Genomic DNA, 16,179 nt, shown 5'->3' on the forward strand with positions numbered 1-16,179 from the left:
GTGGCTGTGCCTGGAACTGCATGTCAGCCCTGAGCCGCTCACAGGTCATGTGATGTGGAGGCAGTGCTCTAGCTACTGATCAGCAGGTGACCTAGTGTCAGACCCCCCCCCCTCTGATCACCATTTGACCCATCCTAAAATTATATCAACCCAGAAAACCTCTCAAGGCTGGGGCCCCAGCTTTTTTTTGTTGCAGATTTTGTTGTGGTTTTTTGAGCCAAAGCCAGGACTAGATTGAGGAGAAGTGAGAAGTACAAGGCCCCATTCACACGGGGCGGATTTTGGTGCGGAATCCACGTCATAATCTGCCCCCTCACAATGGTGATCTATGGAGACCGCTAGCGGCATGTTGCAAGAAACAAGTTGCCCTTTCTTCATGTGGATTCTGCAGCTGTGCACCGCACCCGCATCCCGTTGTGGCAGCCGTGACGGAATATGCACAGGCGTATTTGCGTGTGGACTAAGCCCAAGAACTTTCTATATGTTTCCGATTCCATTTGTAGCCATTCTTGGCTTTGGCTACAAAAAAACAAAATCTGCAACATAAAAATCTGCATTTCCACAATGTGGGGCTTCAGCCTCAAGCACATAGACAATATGTAAAGTAAAGATTATTTTGTAAAGGCAAAAGCTGAAAGTTATAAATTGTAAAATTTATTTTTCAGAGCAGGAAATATGCAAATAAAAAAAAAAAAAAAAATTGTTAAACATCTAAAACCCATAAAAACACGTTAAAACCCAATAAAAGTAGAAGGTGAAGAACTGGTGTGTGAAAATATCTGGAGAACATGTTCATGAGATGCGGCCGCCTGCTCCTCATCATCAGTAGTATCAGCATCATCCTCCTCCACAGGCCCCACAGTGTTACAGGAGAAGCCATGAAACTCAGCATTGATGTCGCTGGTCCGGAACAAGCCTTCCAGTAGGTCCCGGGATGGGTGCAGGCTTCTAGTGGGATGGATGGCTTCTAGTGGGATGGACACTTTACAAGACGTCGTACCTGGAAGCTCCTCCTGGTTTCTTTCCCTCCACTCTAGTGGTGTCACTTTTCTTTGCAGTTTGCTGGGAGTGGAGCAGCTCGGTAGGCAGGAGGCCTCCGGCTGTCCCAAGGGGCAAGAGTCTTCCAGATTCTCATTGGATTTGATTTTTTCCTCTGGTGGCAATGCAGACTCCTGCACCGTCTCCTCCAAGGTGAAGCCCATTTTAAGTCTTTTAACAGAACTGCACCCGGCAGACTCCGATGAACAGTTTTGGTCACCCTGAGCACATTCTGCATTGTCCATGTAGGGTTTAGCGTCGTCCGCCCTTCCTACCATGCCTCTTTGTAGGCTGTCATTGAGCAAGGTAATTAAAGGTTCGCTCAGCTCAGCGGGCAACCTGTTGTTGTCAAGAGACCAAATGATTGGTGAACTGGTACGTTTGAGCGGTGAGTCTGCGTCATTGGTGCGGCTATGGAGGTACCGGCATTGGCCATGGATGGGGACGACTGGGTCAGAGTGCCAAACCATAGCAAGATGAGCGCCGATATTGTCTTGTGTGGGGAACGGCCTTCCTTCCATACCATGAGGCATCTGGTTATTGGTGGGTGGCTGGAGGTTAGGAGATGGAAAGCGTCTCGGCTGTGGTGTTACAGGCTGAGGAGGAATTGGTGCACTGAAGAGTGGACAAAATAAATATTAGATTCCAGAGTACTTGAAGATGAGCAAGGCACAGAGAGTAGTGTCTAGGCTATACGTCAAGTGTACAAGTCACCCACACTTCCCATACACATGCATTACTCTGTCCATCTGAGGGGGCGAGGGTACTGAATGGGAGAGGGGAGAAGTCTGCTAGCAAGACAACTTGTGAGAGGATTGGGACGGTGAAGTCCATCTGCCCGATCCTGCTCTAATGGAAGCGTCAAGAAGGGCCCCTATACAGATTAGATCAGGGGTAGGGAACGCACGGCTCTCCAGCTGTTGCAAAACTACAACTCCCAGCATGCATACTGGCTCTGCTGTTCTGGGAACTCCCATGAAAGTGAATGGAGCATGATGGGAGTTGTAGTTTCACAGCAGCTGGAGAGCCAAAGGTTCCCTACCCCTGTATTAGATGATCAGCAAGGGACAGATTCAGCCATCACAGAATTGTATACTTCACTTATCAATGGGAACCACTATTCATCCATTGTATATAGTTTCACTTTTTTTGGTCAGTCTTTGTTAGCTAAAAGTTAGTATCAGATATAAGACGGAAACCTGGCAGACTGTCCGGCCGTGAGCGTTCGGTTTCGCCATGGAGAACATAAAACACTCACTGGCGCTCACGGCCGGACACTTTCCAAACCCATTCAAATGAATGGGTTTGGAAAATGCCTGCAGGTTTACATCTGTCCAGTTTCAGACCGGGGCGCAGATGTGACCCCACCATAAGCCGACTATTACAATGACAATCCTCTCCCATGCAGAAGCAATATCCTATACAACATCGCATAAAACTTACCTCTGTGCCCCCAGTGGAGCCCTTAACCAGTCCACCAAGTCAAGTTCAAAGGATGCAATAATGTCATCCACATCTTGATAGTGCGGCCCTGTAGCATATTTCTGGTGTTCCTCGCTCTCAAGGTGCTGCAATAAAGGAGACGAAACGCCTTCAAATTCAGGTCAGAGGCGACTATAACTAGAGGATTGTTCGAGAGGAGAAAGGACGAGCCAGTAGGTCTAACATAGGGCTGCAGAATAACCAATATGGAAAGTCAGCTCTGTTCATAGGAACTCGTCATCAAGCATTTCAATCTTGCATCCGTGCAGTCCTGTCACACTACCACGGGGAGGGGGTGCGGGGGGTTGTCACTAAATGTGCACAAGCCAACCAGTGAATAACTCAGCGGTATGTAAACAGTGAATGGCGTGTCCTAAAATGGTCAGTTGTGATTGGGGCCATAACCTGATGAACATGTTAGTGAACAGTGTCCTGTATCTTGTCATGTAGGGTGGAGAGAGAGACAAGACAGTCCAATGCCTCTAGTACTTACAGCCGCCACATCTATATACTTCTTTAAACAACATTCACAGTATCCTATTTTGGTCGCTGCTACTTTGTTAACAGGCGTTTCAGCGGGTTTCCCATGCCAAGTCTTATTTAGTCTAGGAAGAAAAGAAAATGAATAAGTTTCTATACAGAATTAGGGAGATACGGCCACTTTATAAGTTCCATTCAGATTCATTGTCTTGAAGAGGTTACATTTGGTAAATCTAAATTCTATCCATACACAATACCATATGCTCCATGAAGTCCCCACGCAGTAGACTATGGACTGTGCATGTGCATGGCAGAACATATAGAGCACTACATGGCAGCAGGATCCCCCAGCACCCACTGTATGGAGGTGCCGGCCAGCACCCCTTCTTTGTGATATGTGGCGGCTGCCCAATGTATTGCACATGCAAGGCAAGTATAATGGGGCTGCTTTCACGTAGGTCACAAAATATAATATATATATATATTTTATACATCATAAGTTTATTTTAGAACGCTGGAGGGGGCCTATAGATAAAAACCCCATTGAACAGAACCAAACCTCTTTGCTGCCGCTCGCTTTGCCGCTTCCTGCTTTGCCGCTTCCCTCTTTAGGACAGATTGCTTTGGCGCTCGCTTCACAGGAGTTCGCTTTGGAAGAGGATTGGAAACTGGAATAGGATCGGGCTGGAATGACCGGAATGCAGGATACGTTATGTGGCAGGGCTTGTACTTTCTGTAAAGAGATGGTCATTTACCATGAATAGATCTGTGGCCTACAGGCCTTTGGCTGGGGCTACAAGGCGGTCTGGTCCCAATCACTGCTCTATTGTATGACAACGCTGATTTTTGGTCATGTGAACGGAGACAAAAACGGTCGTGTGGTCCCAGCCTTTGATCTGTGGTGCACAGCGGAAACTTACAGCGTACATATATACAAGTCAGAGTGATGTAGAAGGATGAAGAGTATGGGCAGTAAGACTTAGATTTGCATTTTAAGCCAAAAACTGGCCAGAGGTAACAAAGTCACCGACAAGCTAGAACAGTTCCAGGCAGGGGTCTTGACCCTGGGCTCAGATAGTATTACAGGGAGTGTCGGCAGTAAGTGGTTACACCCTCTCCCAGCAGAGGAGATTCTACATGTACAAGTGTCCAGGTTTGGAGACCCCGGTTTCATGTAATTCAGTTTCATAATCAAGTGAGGGGAGAAGCGCTTTCTCTGGGAGTCGACACTAGAGAGCAAAGCTCAGGCAAGCCAAGACCTACCAAAAACCTGCAGAATTACCTCTACATGGTGCTAGGACTGGTTTATAGCCAGTATTATTGCTGACAGACTCCCCAGCCACTTCAGGCCTGTATGTGTGTACACACACGTACACACGTTTAAAGGGATCCTATCATTAAAACACAATTTTTTTGTGACTAACACATAGGAATAGCCTTAAAGACTAGAGATGAGCGAGTACTGTTGGGATCAGCCGATCCGAACAGCACGCTCCATAGTTATGAATGGATGCACCTGGTACTTCCGCTTTGACGGCGGCCGGCCGCTTAACCCCCCGCGTGCCGGCTACGGCCATTCATTTCTATGCGAGCGTGCTGTTCGGATCGGCTGATCCGAACAGTACTCACTCATCTCTATTAAAGACTATTCTTGTCCTACCTTTAGATGTCTTCTCTGCGCCATCGTCCGGTAGAAATCCCGTTTTTCGTCGGTATGCAAATGAGTTCTCTTGCAGCACTGGGGGCGTCCCCAATGCTGTGAGAACTCTCCAGAGCCGCCTCCATCTTCTTCAGGAGCAGCCTCTTTACAAGTCATCTTCCGGAGCTGGGGGGGGGGGTTGAAACTTCTAGGACTCAGGCAGAGCTGACAAGAAAAATGGCAGTTTTCTTGTGGTCTGTGGGCAAGCGCAGTCAGCTCTGCCCAAGGCCTAGAAGTTTTGACCCCCAGCGCTGGAAGATGATGCGTGAAGAGTGAACTACCTGTATTCTGGACCGGAACATGAGGCGGCCTCCGCCTCAGGTTCTGGACCAAAAGACCCCTGTGTGAACCCGGGATTGGTGGCAACTTCTGTTGTCTAGATTAGGGTAAGTTCACACGGAGTAAAATGGAGTGTAATTTGGAGCGTTTACGTAAACGCTCCGTATACGCTCCATTTTACTCCGTGTGAACTTACCCTTAGTTGCCAATGGATATGACCACCAACACAGAACCTGTCTGGTCGGGGACTTGTCAGGTACCCAGCCATAGTTCTTACTGTAGCCAAGTTATCAGGCAGGGACACTACATGTATCAGAAGATATCCCGGCCACAATAAGGAAATCTGTTTTTGACCTTAGAAAGTTCCTGCATTCATGGTCATATCCACTGGTAACCCATCAAGACAACCTGTGACCACAAGAAATTTCAGAAAAGTCTTTAAAATTCTGCAAAATGTTTAATTATATTTGCCAAAATGTTTAATTTTGTTACTGTTGATGTGAATACCCCTTTAAGTTGGTTTTTATCACAAGAACACAGTCACTTACTTGCTGAAGTCCTCCACCTTGAGAAAAGGATGCTGCAGTTCGGTGACTGTAAAAGAAGCCATTTTAGTGAGACGGGACATTTTTCTGCAAAGCGAAAGATACAGAAGACGTTTTCTCGGATTACTCACCTTTTAGCTTTTCTTCCTCTGGAGGCTTTGGTGAAAACTTTATTCACAAAAAAAAATAAAAAAAAAAAATAAAAAAAAAATTTATGTAAATGTAGATCTGCTTAAAGTCCCGGCCCCTCACCCATATATCTTAGATTATACAATACCCCTAGAACAGAGTGGTAATGTAAGACTGAATAAGTGTCTTGAGAAGTAAGACCATAGCGAGAGGAGTCAGCTGAAATCAAGTTTATAATCTATCAAATAAACCGTGTCCCATCCATCAGACAAGACATTGGTTTTTAGGTGACGAGTGGGTCTGAAAAGCTGCACTCTTTTAGATGGGGGCGGCCACAGACCAATGTGGAGACGAACCTTGTCTGTATAAAGTTGTACGATTTTCCAATATTCTCTATCAATTCCACAGTTCTCTGGATCTTCCCTGGCTCGGTCCATGGTCATGTGATGGTCACGCAGCGCAGTACAGACATGGCTTGGGTACGGGCTGTGTAAACCACATGACCACAGACTGATTATCCATTGGAAGTAAGCAGAGGTCTAGAAGACCTGAGGAATGGATACAGAAAGTACATTGGACATAGAATACATGTGCCAGATCTACCATGCAAATGCATTGAGCTTAAGGGGTGAATGCAAGAGGGTCTTGGTCCTGCGCTCTACTGATCGCTGGGGACTCTGGTCAGACCCCAAGTAATATTCCCATCTGCAGGGGGTGACAAATGTCTAGTGGAACAACCCTTTAGTGTCATATCCGAATAGCGGCATACTAACCCTGGTGCAATGGGTTTTGGCATTAATACACGGCTGCTGACCTTGTCACAGAACTCTAAGACTACAAGGCCAGGTAGGTGTAATCCTGATGTTACACCGACAGCAGAATCCATACGAAGCTCAGCTGTATTTGTACTTGTACAAAGGCTTGTTCACAGATTTAGCGAGGCTCCATTAACCACTTCCGGACCACCCATAGAGTATTTATGTCTGGAAGGTGGTTGCCTTGTTCTGACAGGACGTGCCGGTATGTCCTGTCAGAACACAGTGGCTGCACGAGATGGTGCAGCTGCTGCACGAGATGGTGCAGCTGCTGATACAGGAAGCCGGCTGTAACTTCAGCCGGAGCTCCCAGAGAGAAGGCAGGAAAGGTTTATTACCTTCTCGATCGCTGTGTATACAGCACTGAATGAGAGCTGTATACACAGCTATGCGCGTCGCCATGATGTGGCCACCCTCTGACCTGGCGGTCACGTGATCTGCTGGTGTCAGCATTTTACAAGAGCTGCTGTGTCCTACAGGAGCCAGATCAGCTCTAGTAAGGTGTATACTGTAGATAAAACACTTTTTTTTTTATAATTACACCAATAAAACACTGCTATTAAGCGTTATAGCCCCACCCCCATCAATGCCATACAAAATTTTTTTTTACCATAACAGAGGGGAAAAAACCCCCAAAAACCCTAAAATGTTCCTGGAGCACTAATTGACCCGGTACTGAAGTGGTTAACAAGCCACAACAAGTACAAAGATAGATTATATAACAGATACTACCGATTATGGAGCCATCAGCTTTCTATTCGGTGTCAGAAAGCAAAAGAAACCCAACAGGCCTTGGTGGAAGTGCAGCTTACTGAGCGGTCTTTCCTCTGACTCATGTACACCATACTAATACAGGGATATTCCAATACCAGGATCAGTTAGGCCATGTTCACATCTGCAGCACAAAGTATGGTAGAAATCTGGGACGAAGAAGTCCAAGAAGGCCAGCTTTCACTTTGCAGAAGTTTGCTATTCCATTGTATAGCAACATGGTTCCCTTCCCCCCCTGGAGTTTATATTGAATATCTGATGAAGGGCTAAATGACAGTTTACCGCTACATACTTGGATTTGGTCTAGTGTATAGTCATTGTCTGGAAATTTGATCTCTGCCTATATGAGGATTAAATCTTTGTTCCTGCACTATCGAGTGTGACGTCTCTTCTTTTGCGGCGACATGTTGGGACCTTACTTCACAGCTCCTACTCATGAAGTGCAACCTACACTAACATGTGACCGCTGTAGTCACTGACAGTGTCCTCATGTCACCATTACAGCCTGTAACTAACTGCTGGAGACATGTGCACACACCAGGTCACTGCAGAGACCGGTAATGAAAGACTGGCAGGGAAAAGGGAATTTGGGTGTGGGGGGATTTATAAGAGAGAAGTCAGACTGTGTGACAGGACTGGTACAGCGAGTGCTATAGTACAGACACTTGTACCATTTCTTGGAGTATATAGTGATACCACATCAGTGAGGTGATGTACTTACGTCAGCTTTACAGGTGGTGCCTTTGCCGGAGGACTGCAAGTATGTCACCCATTTCTTCTTTATTTCAAGCTCTTTATTAAAGTCTGTAAGGCAAAGTGATGTTACATGAATCCAAGTCGTAGCTGCATAAAGAAGTGTACACGTACAGGCCAACCTTAAGACAAGAAGCCGCACGGATGGCGTTACCTCTACGGCCCTGTGCATGAGTAGACAACAGGACCGGCCCCTAGTATAGTCTGTGCTCACAGCCCCTATACGGACCGGACAGGACACGAGAAAGGGGTTCGTAGTGAACTAGAGAGCACATGGAGCCAAAGTCTGAGGAGCAATTTATAAACGGGTCTGAAAATAAGTCTTATGTCAGCAAGACATTACATAGAAAAGAATTCTAGAGGTATCAGGTATCAATGAAAGGCTAAAATGACTTGGTGAGCTTGACTACACTGCTGCAAGATACACGGTGTTGCCTAGAAGTGGCTTTTACACGTCCAGCAGATCCTTGTCAAGACATGGAGGCAACTCTCCAAGAAGAAGAAGTCTTCCTTACCATCAAAGTGTTGAATGTCAACTCCCCAGTTCAACGCATCCAGCAAGATCCTGAACTTTTGATGCAGTAGCTGTTAAGAAATAGACACGTTCTATTGTTAAGAGACATCCCCGTTCAGGATTTCGGCTGCCCTTCCCCGTCTCCTCTCCCCTTCCTGGTTTTCAGCTTATTCTTACACAAAAAAAAAAAAAAAAAAAAAAAGTGAATTAATGTTACAATTGTTTACCTATATGGATTTTCTGTGACTGATAGCAATGACCTGTTCTAGGATAGAACATCTAAGGGGCATTTCCATCTTGAGACAGTCCGTCCCCTCTCCCCCAAAGTGAATGTTATTGACTCACCTCTTCATCGGTCATCTTTCTAAGCACTGGTTTCCCTCTGCTTGTATATGGCTGTAAAGAGAAATTCATTAGAGGATCAACAAGTCAGAATACAGAGTCATCCTAGGATGTAACAAAAGCAATGTTTGGGGTTTAGGCCTTACCTGCCCAAAAAAGATACAGCCGACAACCAGAATACAGGTTTTAAGCCCCATAAGTCTACATGGAGGTGGAAGCGTTTACGGCAAACGTTCCACACCAGAGTTTAGCAAGTTCACATGTTGATTTGGTTGCCAATATGTCCCATCACAATAAGTGAGGTCTAACGTGTGAGTCTGCACATAGAAGCACATGCTGCAGGATGGAGGATTTACAGCACGTGGCAATCTCTGTGCAGGAAGGGGGAGCAAACACACAGTCTATAAGACAGTGTAACTTTAGAGTTAGTAAGCCACACGTTATCTACGTGTGACTAATTTTGGCACCGGAAAAACAAAACAAAACAACACTGGGATATGTAAAGCCATTAAAGATATATTGCTGTGTAAAGCAATACCTACAAAAGTGCTAAATTTGGCCTGCAGGGGTGCGACTAGAGCAGAGTGAAGGCCCCACACTCTGCCACTGGCCATCTGAACTACAACATTGCTGGTTTTAGCCATCTCATGTCTACCATTACCTGCTTCAGAGAGGAGCATACCTGACAATGAACCAAGGCAGACCCAAAGTCACTTACCCCTTCTGCTGTCTGACTGCAGGCTGCGCTCCGGCCCTCTCCTCCATGAACTAGACTTTCTGACTTTGCTATGGTGGCCAGGACAGCCAGCGATGTTTGACTCTTTACTTCTTTTTTATTGGTGACTAGACAGGTTATGTCTTTACTAAGAAATCCTTCGACAGTCTGGAATAAAAGATGCACATTAAGCCTTCGTTCTGGAGGAGACACAACCTAAAGCCAGCACATACATGGCCGCCTAAAAGTGTCCGTAGAGGACTCTCAGCCTGTGCTGTGAACAAGCAGCACCCCGGCCCCCTCCATCCCTAAGAGTGGCCTGCAAGTGTCCGGAGTGCTTGTTCACTGCACAGGCTGAGAGTCGACTCTGCACTATGAACAAGCAGACACCGGGGATCCCTGGCTGCATCCCGCAATCGACCCATACGTCCATTGCGATCGACCGGTAGATCGCGATCTACGTATTGGGCACCCCTGTGGTACACCCTCCATCTCTGGGGCTGTGAAGACTGGCATGAGTAACTCCGGCCTTCATAGACCCCAACAAGATAGAAGGATCCTGGAGCAGGTATATACTGCAGAAAGGTGTATAGTCATGTGGTCGCACTTACCCCTCCCAAGGCCTTTATATCTCGCCCCAGTCTATCCGTCAGCAGCCTGGAGGTGATGTCCAGGTAAAACACTTTTCCAGCTAAAGGCTTCAGTCTCGGGTCTTGGTTTGGATTGCTTTCTGCGGGCTGGGCCGGCTGCTTCTTCTTCACGCCTCTTCCTTGTGCTCCTCCCCCTGCGCAACAGTAAAAGGATATTAAAGTAGCCTAAAAAGTCTTAAAGTGCTTGCCCAAGATTAAAAGTCTTTCTTCTCAGAGACCGCATCCTGCTAGGCCATGCACGGTACTGCATGTATTAATCACATGACTAGTGCTTAGGTGTACTACTAGATGCAGCCCAGGAGTAGACTACGGCGCCGGGTTCACACGGGATCTTTTGGGCTGGCTCAATAAACCGCCTCTCACTGAGATGAATTGGAGCCGGTCATTTCCTTTTTCTGCAAGCGGTTTGTTCCCACTCAGAAAAAAAAGAAGCGACCTGCCCATCCATCAGACGGATTCCACGGCAGATTCAGCCGCCTCGCAACACCTCCCCCCAACTATCCCATTCATTTGGGCCTAATCCGGAGCGGATTGCCGTGACTGCACCGGCATCCAGTGGCGGCTAGCTGTTTTTTGGACTGGAATCTGAGGCGGCCTCCGCATCCCATGTGACCTTATCCTAAGAATGAGCGTCTAAGGACAAGTTCAATCAAAAGCAGTTTTACTCACTGGGCCTCGGCATCTTGGGATCAAAGTGCAGACGATTAACCCTGGGAACGGCAGACAGCGGCAGCTACAAGGACATAAATAGTGAGAGCGTCAGATTTAGAACATACTAAAAACCTGTCCCCGAGTACTATAATACTGGACCACAATGCCTTGCATTACTACTATGGTGTGTAGTGTGGGTCATGTCAGTGGGTGTTATATGAGCAATACCCGGGTGTGCGCTGTTATTTGGAGATTAAGAATAAGATACATTGTATTTACTTGCAAGTTTTAATTATGAACAAGTCAAATTTTGGACTTGCTGTCTCCTAAGTGTCAGAACTATTACTGTAACATTGTCTTAGAGTCTCCTCAGGGGTCATCAGGAGACGGGATATACCGGGTGTGCAGGTACACGGCTGAAGTAGTCAGCAGGATCCCGATATATATGGGGTGTGCAGGTACATAGCATGTCTGAGATAGTACACGAGAATACTTAGACTAGTATAAGAGATCAAGTAGCCAGCACCACCAGTGCAGTAAGGACTGACAGCTGTATATAGTATACGGCACTACTACTCTGCACCCAATCACTTAATAAGCAGAGGGATGATTCCAGCCCTAGTAGCTGATCAGCACAGGTCCCAGACCCAACTAATTGGATACTGATCTTCTGGACAGGTTATCGGTTCCAGTTTTGCAGGGGTGTGGACGGCTACTTTAGGTCCCTATGCAAATTCAGGCTGGAAAGTCTGGTCTGTATATTGGAATCAGGCCAAGAAAGTGAACCAGACAGGAGACCAGATCTGATCTCTAGTGCTGGGAGTTGCTGCCCCCTTGTGGTGCTACCGTCCGTAGGAAGCCAGGACCAGCAGGGACTCCAAGCAGGAGATCACTATGATGTGGGGAGTCCAGGATAGGAAATCTGGTGTAGGGACCGGAGTCTGGAGGGGGGAGGGAGTCTGGAGCTGCAGATAGGACATGTTGCATCTTCACCTGTAAGAGGGCAGGGCAGGAGATTTTGGAGCCAGTTTTCTCCCCCAAAATAATCAAGAATATACATAGTAAGGGGGAGGGAGTGTGATATGAGCTGTCTAATACCAGCAGATATTACTGTGCAGGATAAGGCAGTGTGCACACAGCGCAGTTAGAATTGCAACAAAGACGCACGCACCATTTTGGACAATTTTTTTAAAAAATGTATCATAAACTTGCACTAAACTCCACATGCAGGTTATTCCATGACAGCTTTGCCCGCACCCCCTATAGTACCCTGGCACCAGCAGCGCCACCTCTGTCCACAGGCAGTGTCGGGTATTGCAACCAAACCCTATTGAATGGATGATCTGCAATGGCAGACAGGGGGCGCTGTGCATGGAGGTGACTACGGCACTACATATCCCAGAAAGCACCCTGCGACTTGCAAAAGGAGAGACGTCTAAGCCTTAGAGGATGCTGAGAGCCCCGGCTGCCATTACCGGACAGGTCCCACCATAGTCCCCGCACTCACCAGCCGTATGTTCGGCCCCACCACCAGGCGGCTCTCTGGCTTCCCCGCTGTGATTTGCTGCTGCGCCATCTCTGCCATTTACCGGGACACCGGGATTTGATTTCCCGCCTCCTCTGGAGACTCCGCCCCCTCCGACTGGAGTAAACGCGGCGTCATTGAGAGAGTGCGGCAGATTCCACACATAGTGAAGTGTCCCTAACCTGAGGGGAAATGTCAGAATTATAATAAATCCATATATAGATATACAGTATACAGAGATTATAGATGTATACTATATATAGATTAATATTTTTATTTTCTATATTTTTTCTGACTAGTCTAGGACTGTGTTCACACCGGCACATCGCTATGACAGATATAATAAAAAATAGAGCAGTGCATGTGAAATTCTGGGTGATGGAAAAACCACATCCCTCATTAGGACGCATTACATGGCCACGTTCAGGATAACACTAGGTTCACACCTGCGTTTGAGTTTCCTTTCTTCAGGCCCGCTTGGGGACCCAAAAAAACGGAAACCCAATCCGCTTAGAAAGTAGTTAACAGTGGAAACCCGCAGACCCCATAGACTATAATGGGGTCCGCCTGATTTCCGCAAGAAAAACGTATTTTCCAGCAGAATGGGGGACAAAATCCCTGAACAGAAACCGGGCACAGGTGTGAATCCAGCCTGAGAAAAACAGGGACAGATTTATTAACCCGTTCAGGACCGGACACATTTTCGGGCTTTTTGTACATGCAGTTTTGAGGGCTATAACATTTTATTCCTTTACGTCCCTTTTTATTCTGCGGTTTTCCCCTATAAGGGGGCGTTCACACTACCGTCGGTGTCCGACAGGTAGTGTCCGCTCCTAGTGTCCGCTCAAAATCTGACACGGACATTAGGAGCGGACACTAGCTGTGTCCGTGACACTTGTCATTCATTTAAATGGCGATCGGGTGCGTTCTTTTGCACTCCGTGCCCTTCCTTTCCTGTCCTCATGTAAAGATGTCCGACTTTTCAAGCGGACAGAAAAAACCTACATGTCGGGTTTTTCTGTCCGCTTGAAACGTCGGACATCTTTACATGCGGACAGGGAAGGAAGGGCACGGAGTGCAAAAGAACGCACCCGATCGCCATTTAAATGAATGACAAGTGTCACGGACACAGCTAGTGTCCTCTCCTAATGTCCGTGCCAGATTTTGAGCGGACACTAGGAGCGGACACTACCTGTCGAACACCGACGGTAGTGTGAACGCCCCCTTACAGGAGGAACGCGGCCTCCTATCACTTACTGCAGAGCAACGGTGGGTCCAGTCATGTGACTGCGGGTCCGAATGTGGAACCGCATCATGGAGCATTGTATATGCAATTGGAAAGACAGGACAGTAATGGCTCATCCCATCCACACCTTGCAGAAAAAATAACCTCAGCAGAAATGCTGCAATTTCAAGAATACTTGTTTTTTTGCTAATCACAGCATGTCAATTATATGTACAGAAACATCGGCAGTTTCCATATAGGTACAATGGAAGCAGAAAGACCACAGCGGAAAACTCTGCGAACTTCCTATAAAAAGCGCCTTGTTTCTACCGCAGATTTTCCCATAGCTGTTTTTGGCTGTGGCTCACAATGTGGGGCCTTAGCCTTAAGGCCGGGGCCCCACGGCATGTAAACGCTGCGATTTGCCCACAGCGGAGATGCTGCAGGAAAAATCACAGCATTTTATAGTGCAAGCAAAGGGGATGCGATTCATGCAAATCCCATGCCCACTATGCGGAAGAAATCGCAGCACGGACAGGCTGCGATTTGCAAAGCCGTTGCGGCTTTCCCGTAGATATAATGAGAAGAGAAAGTCTGCAGAGGAAAACTCTGCGAACTTTCTGTTGAAAGCGATGCAGAAAGAACCGCAGTGTGATCACGCCGCGGTTCTTTCCACAGCGCTTTAGCGCTGCGATTATGTCCCGTGGGGGCTTAGCCTTAAGAGGTTGTCTAAAGACCTTGAGGTAATTGATACTGATGACCCACCCACAGGCTAGGTCATCATTATCATATTGGTCAGGGTCGGGAACCCAAACCCTATCCCTATGACCTGTTTCAGCATGCTGGAAGCCATATACTAGTTATATGCCTATAAGCTGCTCTGCTCCTTTTGAAGTAAACGGCTGCAGTTCCAAGTGCCACCGCTACAGTGTATAGAGCTCTGTACACTGTATACAGCTTACTGTCCAAACATTGTAGTGGTGGAGACTGGAACTACAGCCCCTCTCTCATTTACAGTACTTGGGGTAAATGTGAGTAATGTCCCGTTTCCTTTCCTTAGGCCGCTGATTGGCCTCAGCAGTCATGTGCAGCTGGAACTTTCGCTAAAACAAAACCCCACTGCAGTAGCTCCAAACCACAGTGAGAGACCCCGGAGCATTGGGGACAGGTAATTTTTTTTTTTTGCTAAAAACAGGTTGTTCTTTTAATTCTCCTAGAGTCTGTGTGATGGCTGTATTTCCCACTCCATCCACAGCTCATGTGAACTGAACTCAGGGTATCATAGTGATTTATAGTGTTTGTGTGTTTGTGAACTACTGCAGGTCTACTGACCCATATTCATATATAGAGATGAGCGAACACTATTCAGAACAGCCGTTCCGAATAGCACGCTCCCATAGAAATGAATGGAAGCGGCCGGCATGCAGACTTTGCCGGCGGCCGGTCGCTTAACCCCCACTTGCTGGCTACATCCATTCATTTCTATGGGAGCGTGCTATTCGAAACAGCTGTTTCGAATAGTGTTTGCTCATCTCTAGAATAGAGCTGCAGTAGTTTGGGAACTCGTAGCTTCATAAATTACTATGATACCATGATCAGTTTAGGCGAGCCACAATATGTACTGGTAATGCAGCCATCACACAGGCCATGTTTCCTGAACCAAACCTAACCATACAATTGGGTCTGTTAATGTCTCAATGCATGGGAATTACCCACTAAGGCTATGGTCACATCTGTGCGGACTGTCCGTTGGAGGACCAGAACAACAGGCAGGTGGACAGCTACAGTAGTGGATACGTACGAAACCTGATGGGACCCCATTGACTGTAATGGGGTCCGTTGAGTGTTCGTTGTCCTTAAACTGAAATCTGCACAGAATCTGTGTGTGTAGGACTTTTTTGTCTGCTGATTTCAGATGTGACCATAGTCTATAATGGCGATAGAGATGACCTACCTCTGCCAGTGACTACCATGCAGCATTTCCTGTGTGACGAGATTGGACCAAGCAGTCGAGACTAGTTGGGGACTTGGGCAGTGTCAGAATGGTGATGGGGAATTGGTGAGGCTCATACTACTTTTTTTTTTTTCTTTTAATGGTTTTAGCTTATTTTGAGCTTGTTTTAATATTTTTTTCCCTACCAAACAACTTCTTCATAACATGTCTGTGGCAGAAATCCATAGAGAGTAAATTCATGTTGGACAGGTGTGAACACACCCAAACACCTTACTAAAGTGATTGTGCTGTATTACCTATGCACAGGACAGGGGATAAGTGTCCGATTGCTGGGGACCTGGTTACCGAGTCCCCCAGTGATCAAGAGAACAGGGAACCAAAAGTCCCCTTAAGGCTAAGGCCCCACGGGGACGCTGCGTGAACGCATTGAGGTTTTTCCCGCAGCGCTTCGAAGAGAAAGTTAACGCAGACTTTCTCTTACTATTATATCTACAATATCTATTATATATATCTATTATATCTAAAGCCGCCGGCATTTCCGTAGATATAATTGACATGCTGCGATTTTCAAAACTGCAACGGTTTTGGAAATCGCAGTGTGTCCGCGCTGCG

At 46.9% G+C, this 16,179-nt stretch overlaps 1 protein-coding gene across 1 annotated transcript; it reads right to left on the reverse strand.

Moving 5' to 3' along the window:
• Positions 1–731: 731 nt before the first annotated feature.
• Positions 732–12,439, reverse strand: DBF4 (DBF4-CDC7 kinase regulatory subunit). Its single transcript, XM_075272016.1, has 14 exons — positions 12,371–12,439; positions 10,882–10,945; positions 10,174–10,346; positions 9,566–9,730; positions 8,851–8,901; positions 8,507–8,576; positions 8,221–8,277; positions 7,971–8,042; positions 5,655–5,691; positions 5,527–5,610; positions 3,560–3,733; positions 3,014–3,125; positions 2,482–2,606; positions 732–1,653 (listed from the first exon to the last, which is right to left on the reverse strand). Exons 1-14 carry the CDS (start codon positions 12,437–12,439, stop codon positions 732–734), a joined length of 2,175 nt encoding a protein of 724 aa, XP_075128117.1.
• Positions 12,440–16,179: the final 3,740 nt, after the last annotated feature.

This window comes from Leptodactylus fuscus, chromosome 4, assembly GCF_031893055.1.
Source record: "Leptodactylus fuscus isolate aLepFus1 chromosome 4, aLepFus1.hap2, whole genome shotgun sequence".
Classification (NCBI taxonomy): Eukaryota; Metazoa; Chordata; class Amphibia; order Anura; family Leptodactylidae; genus Leptodactylus; species Leptodactylus fuscus.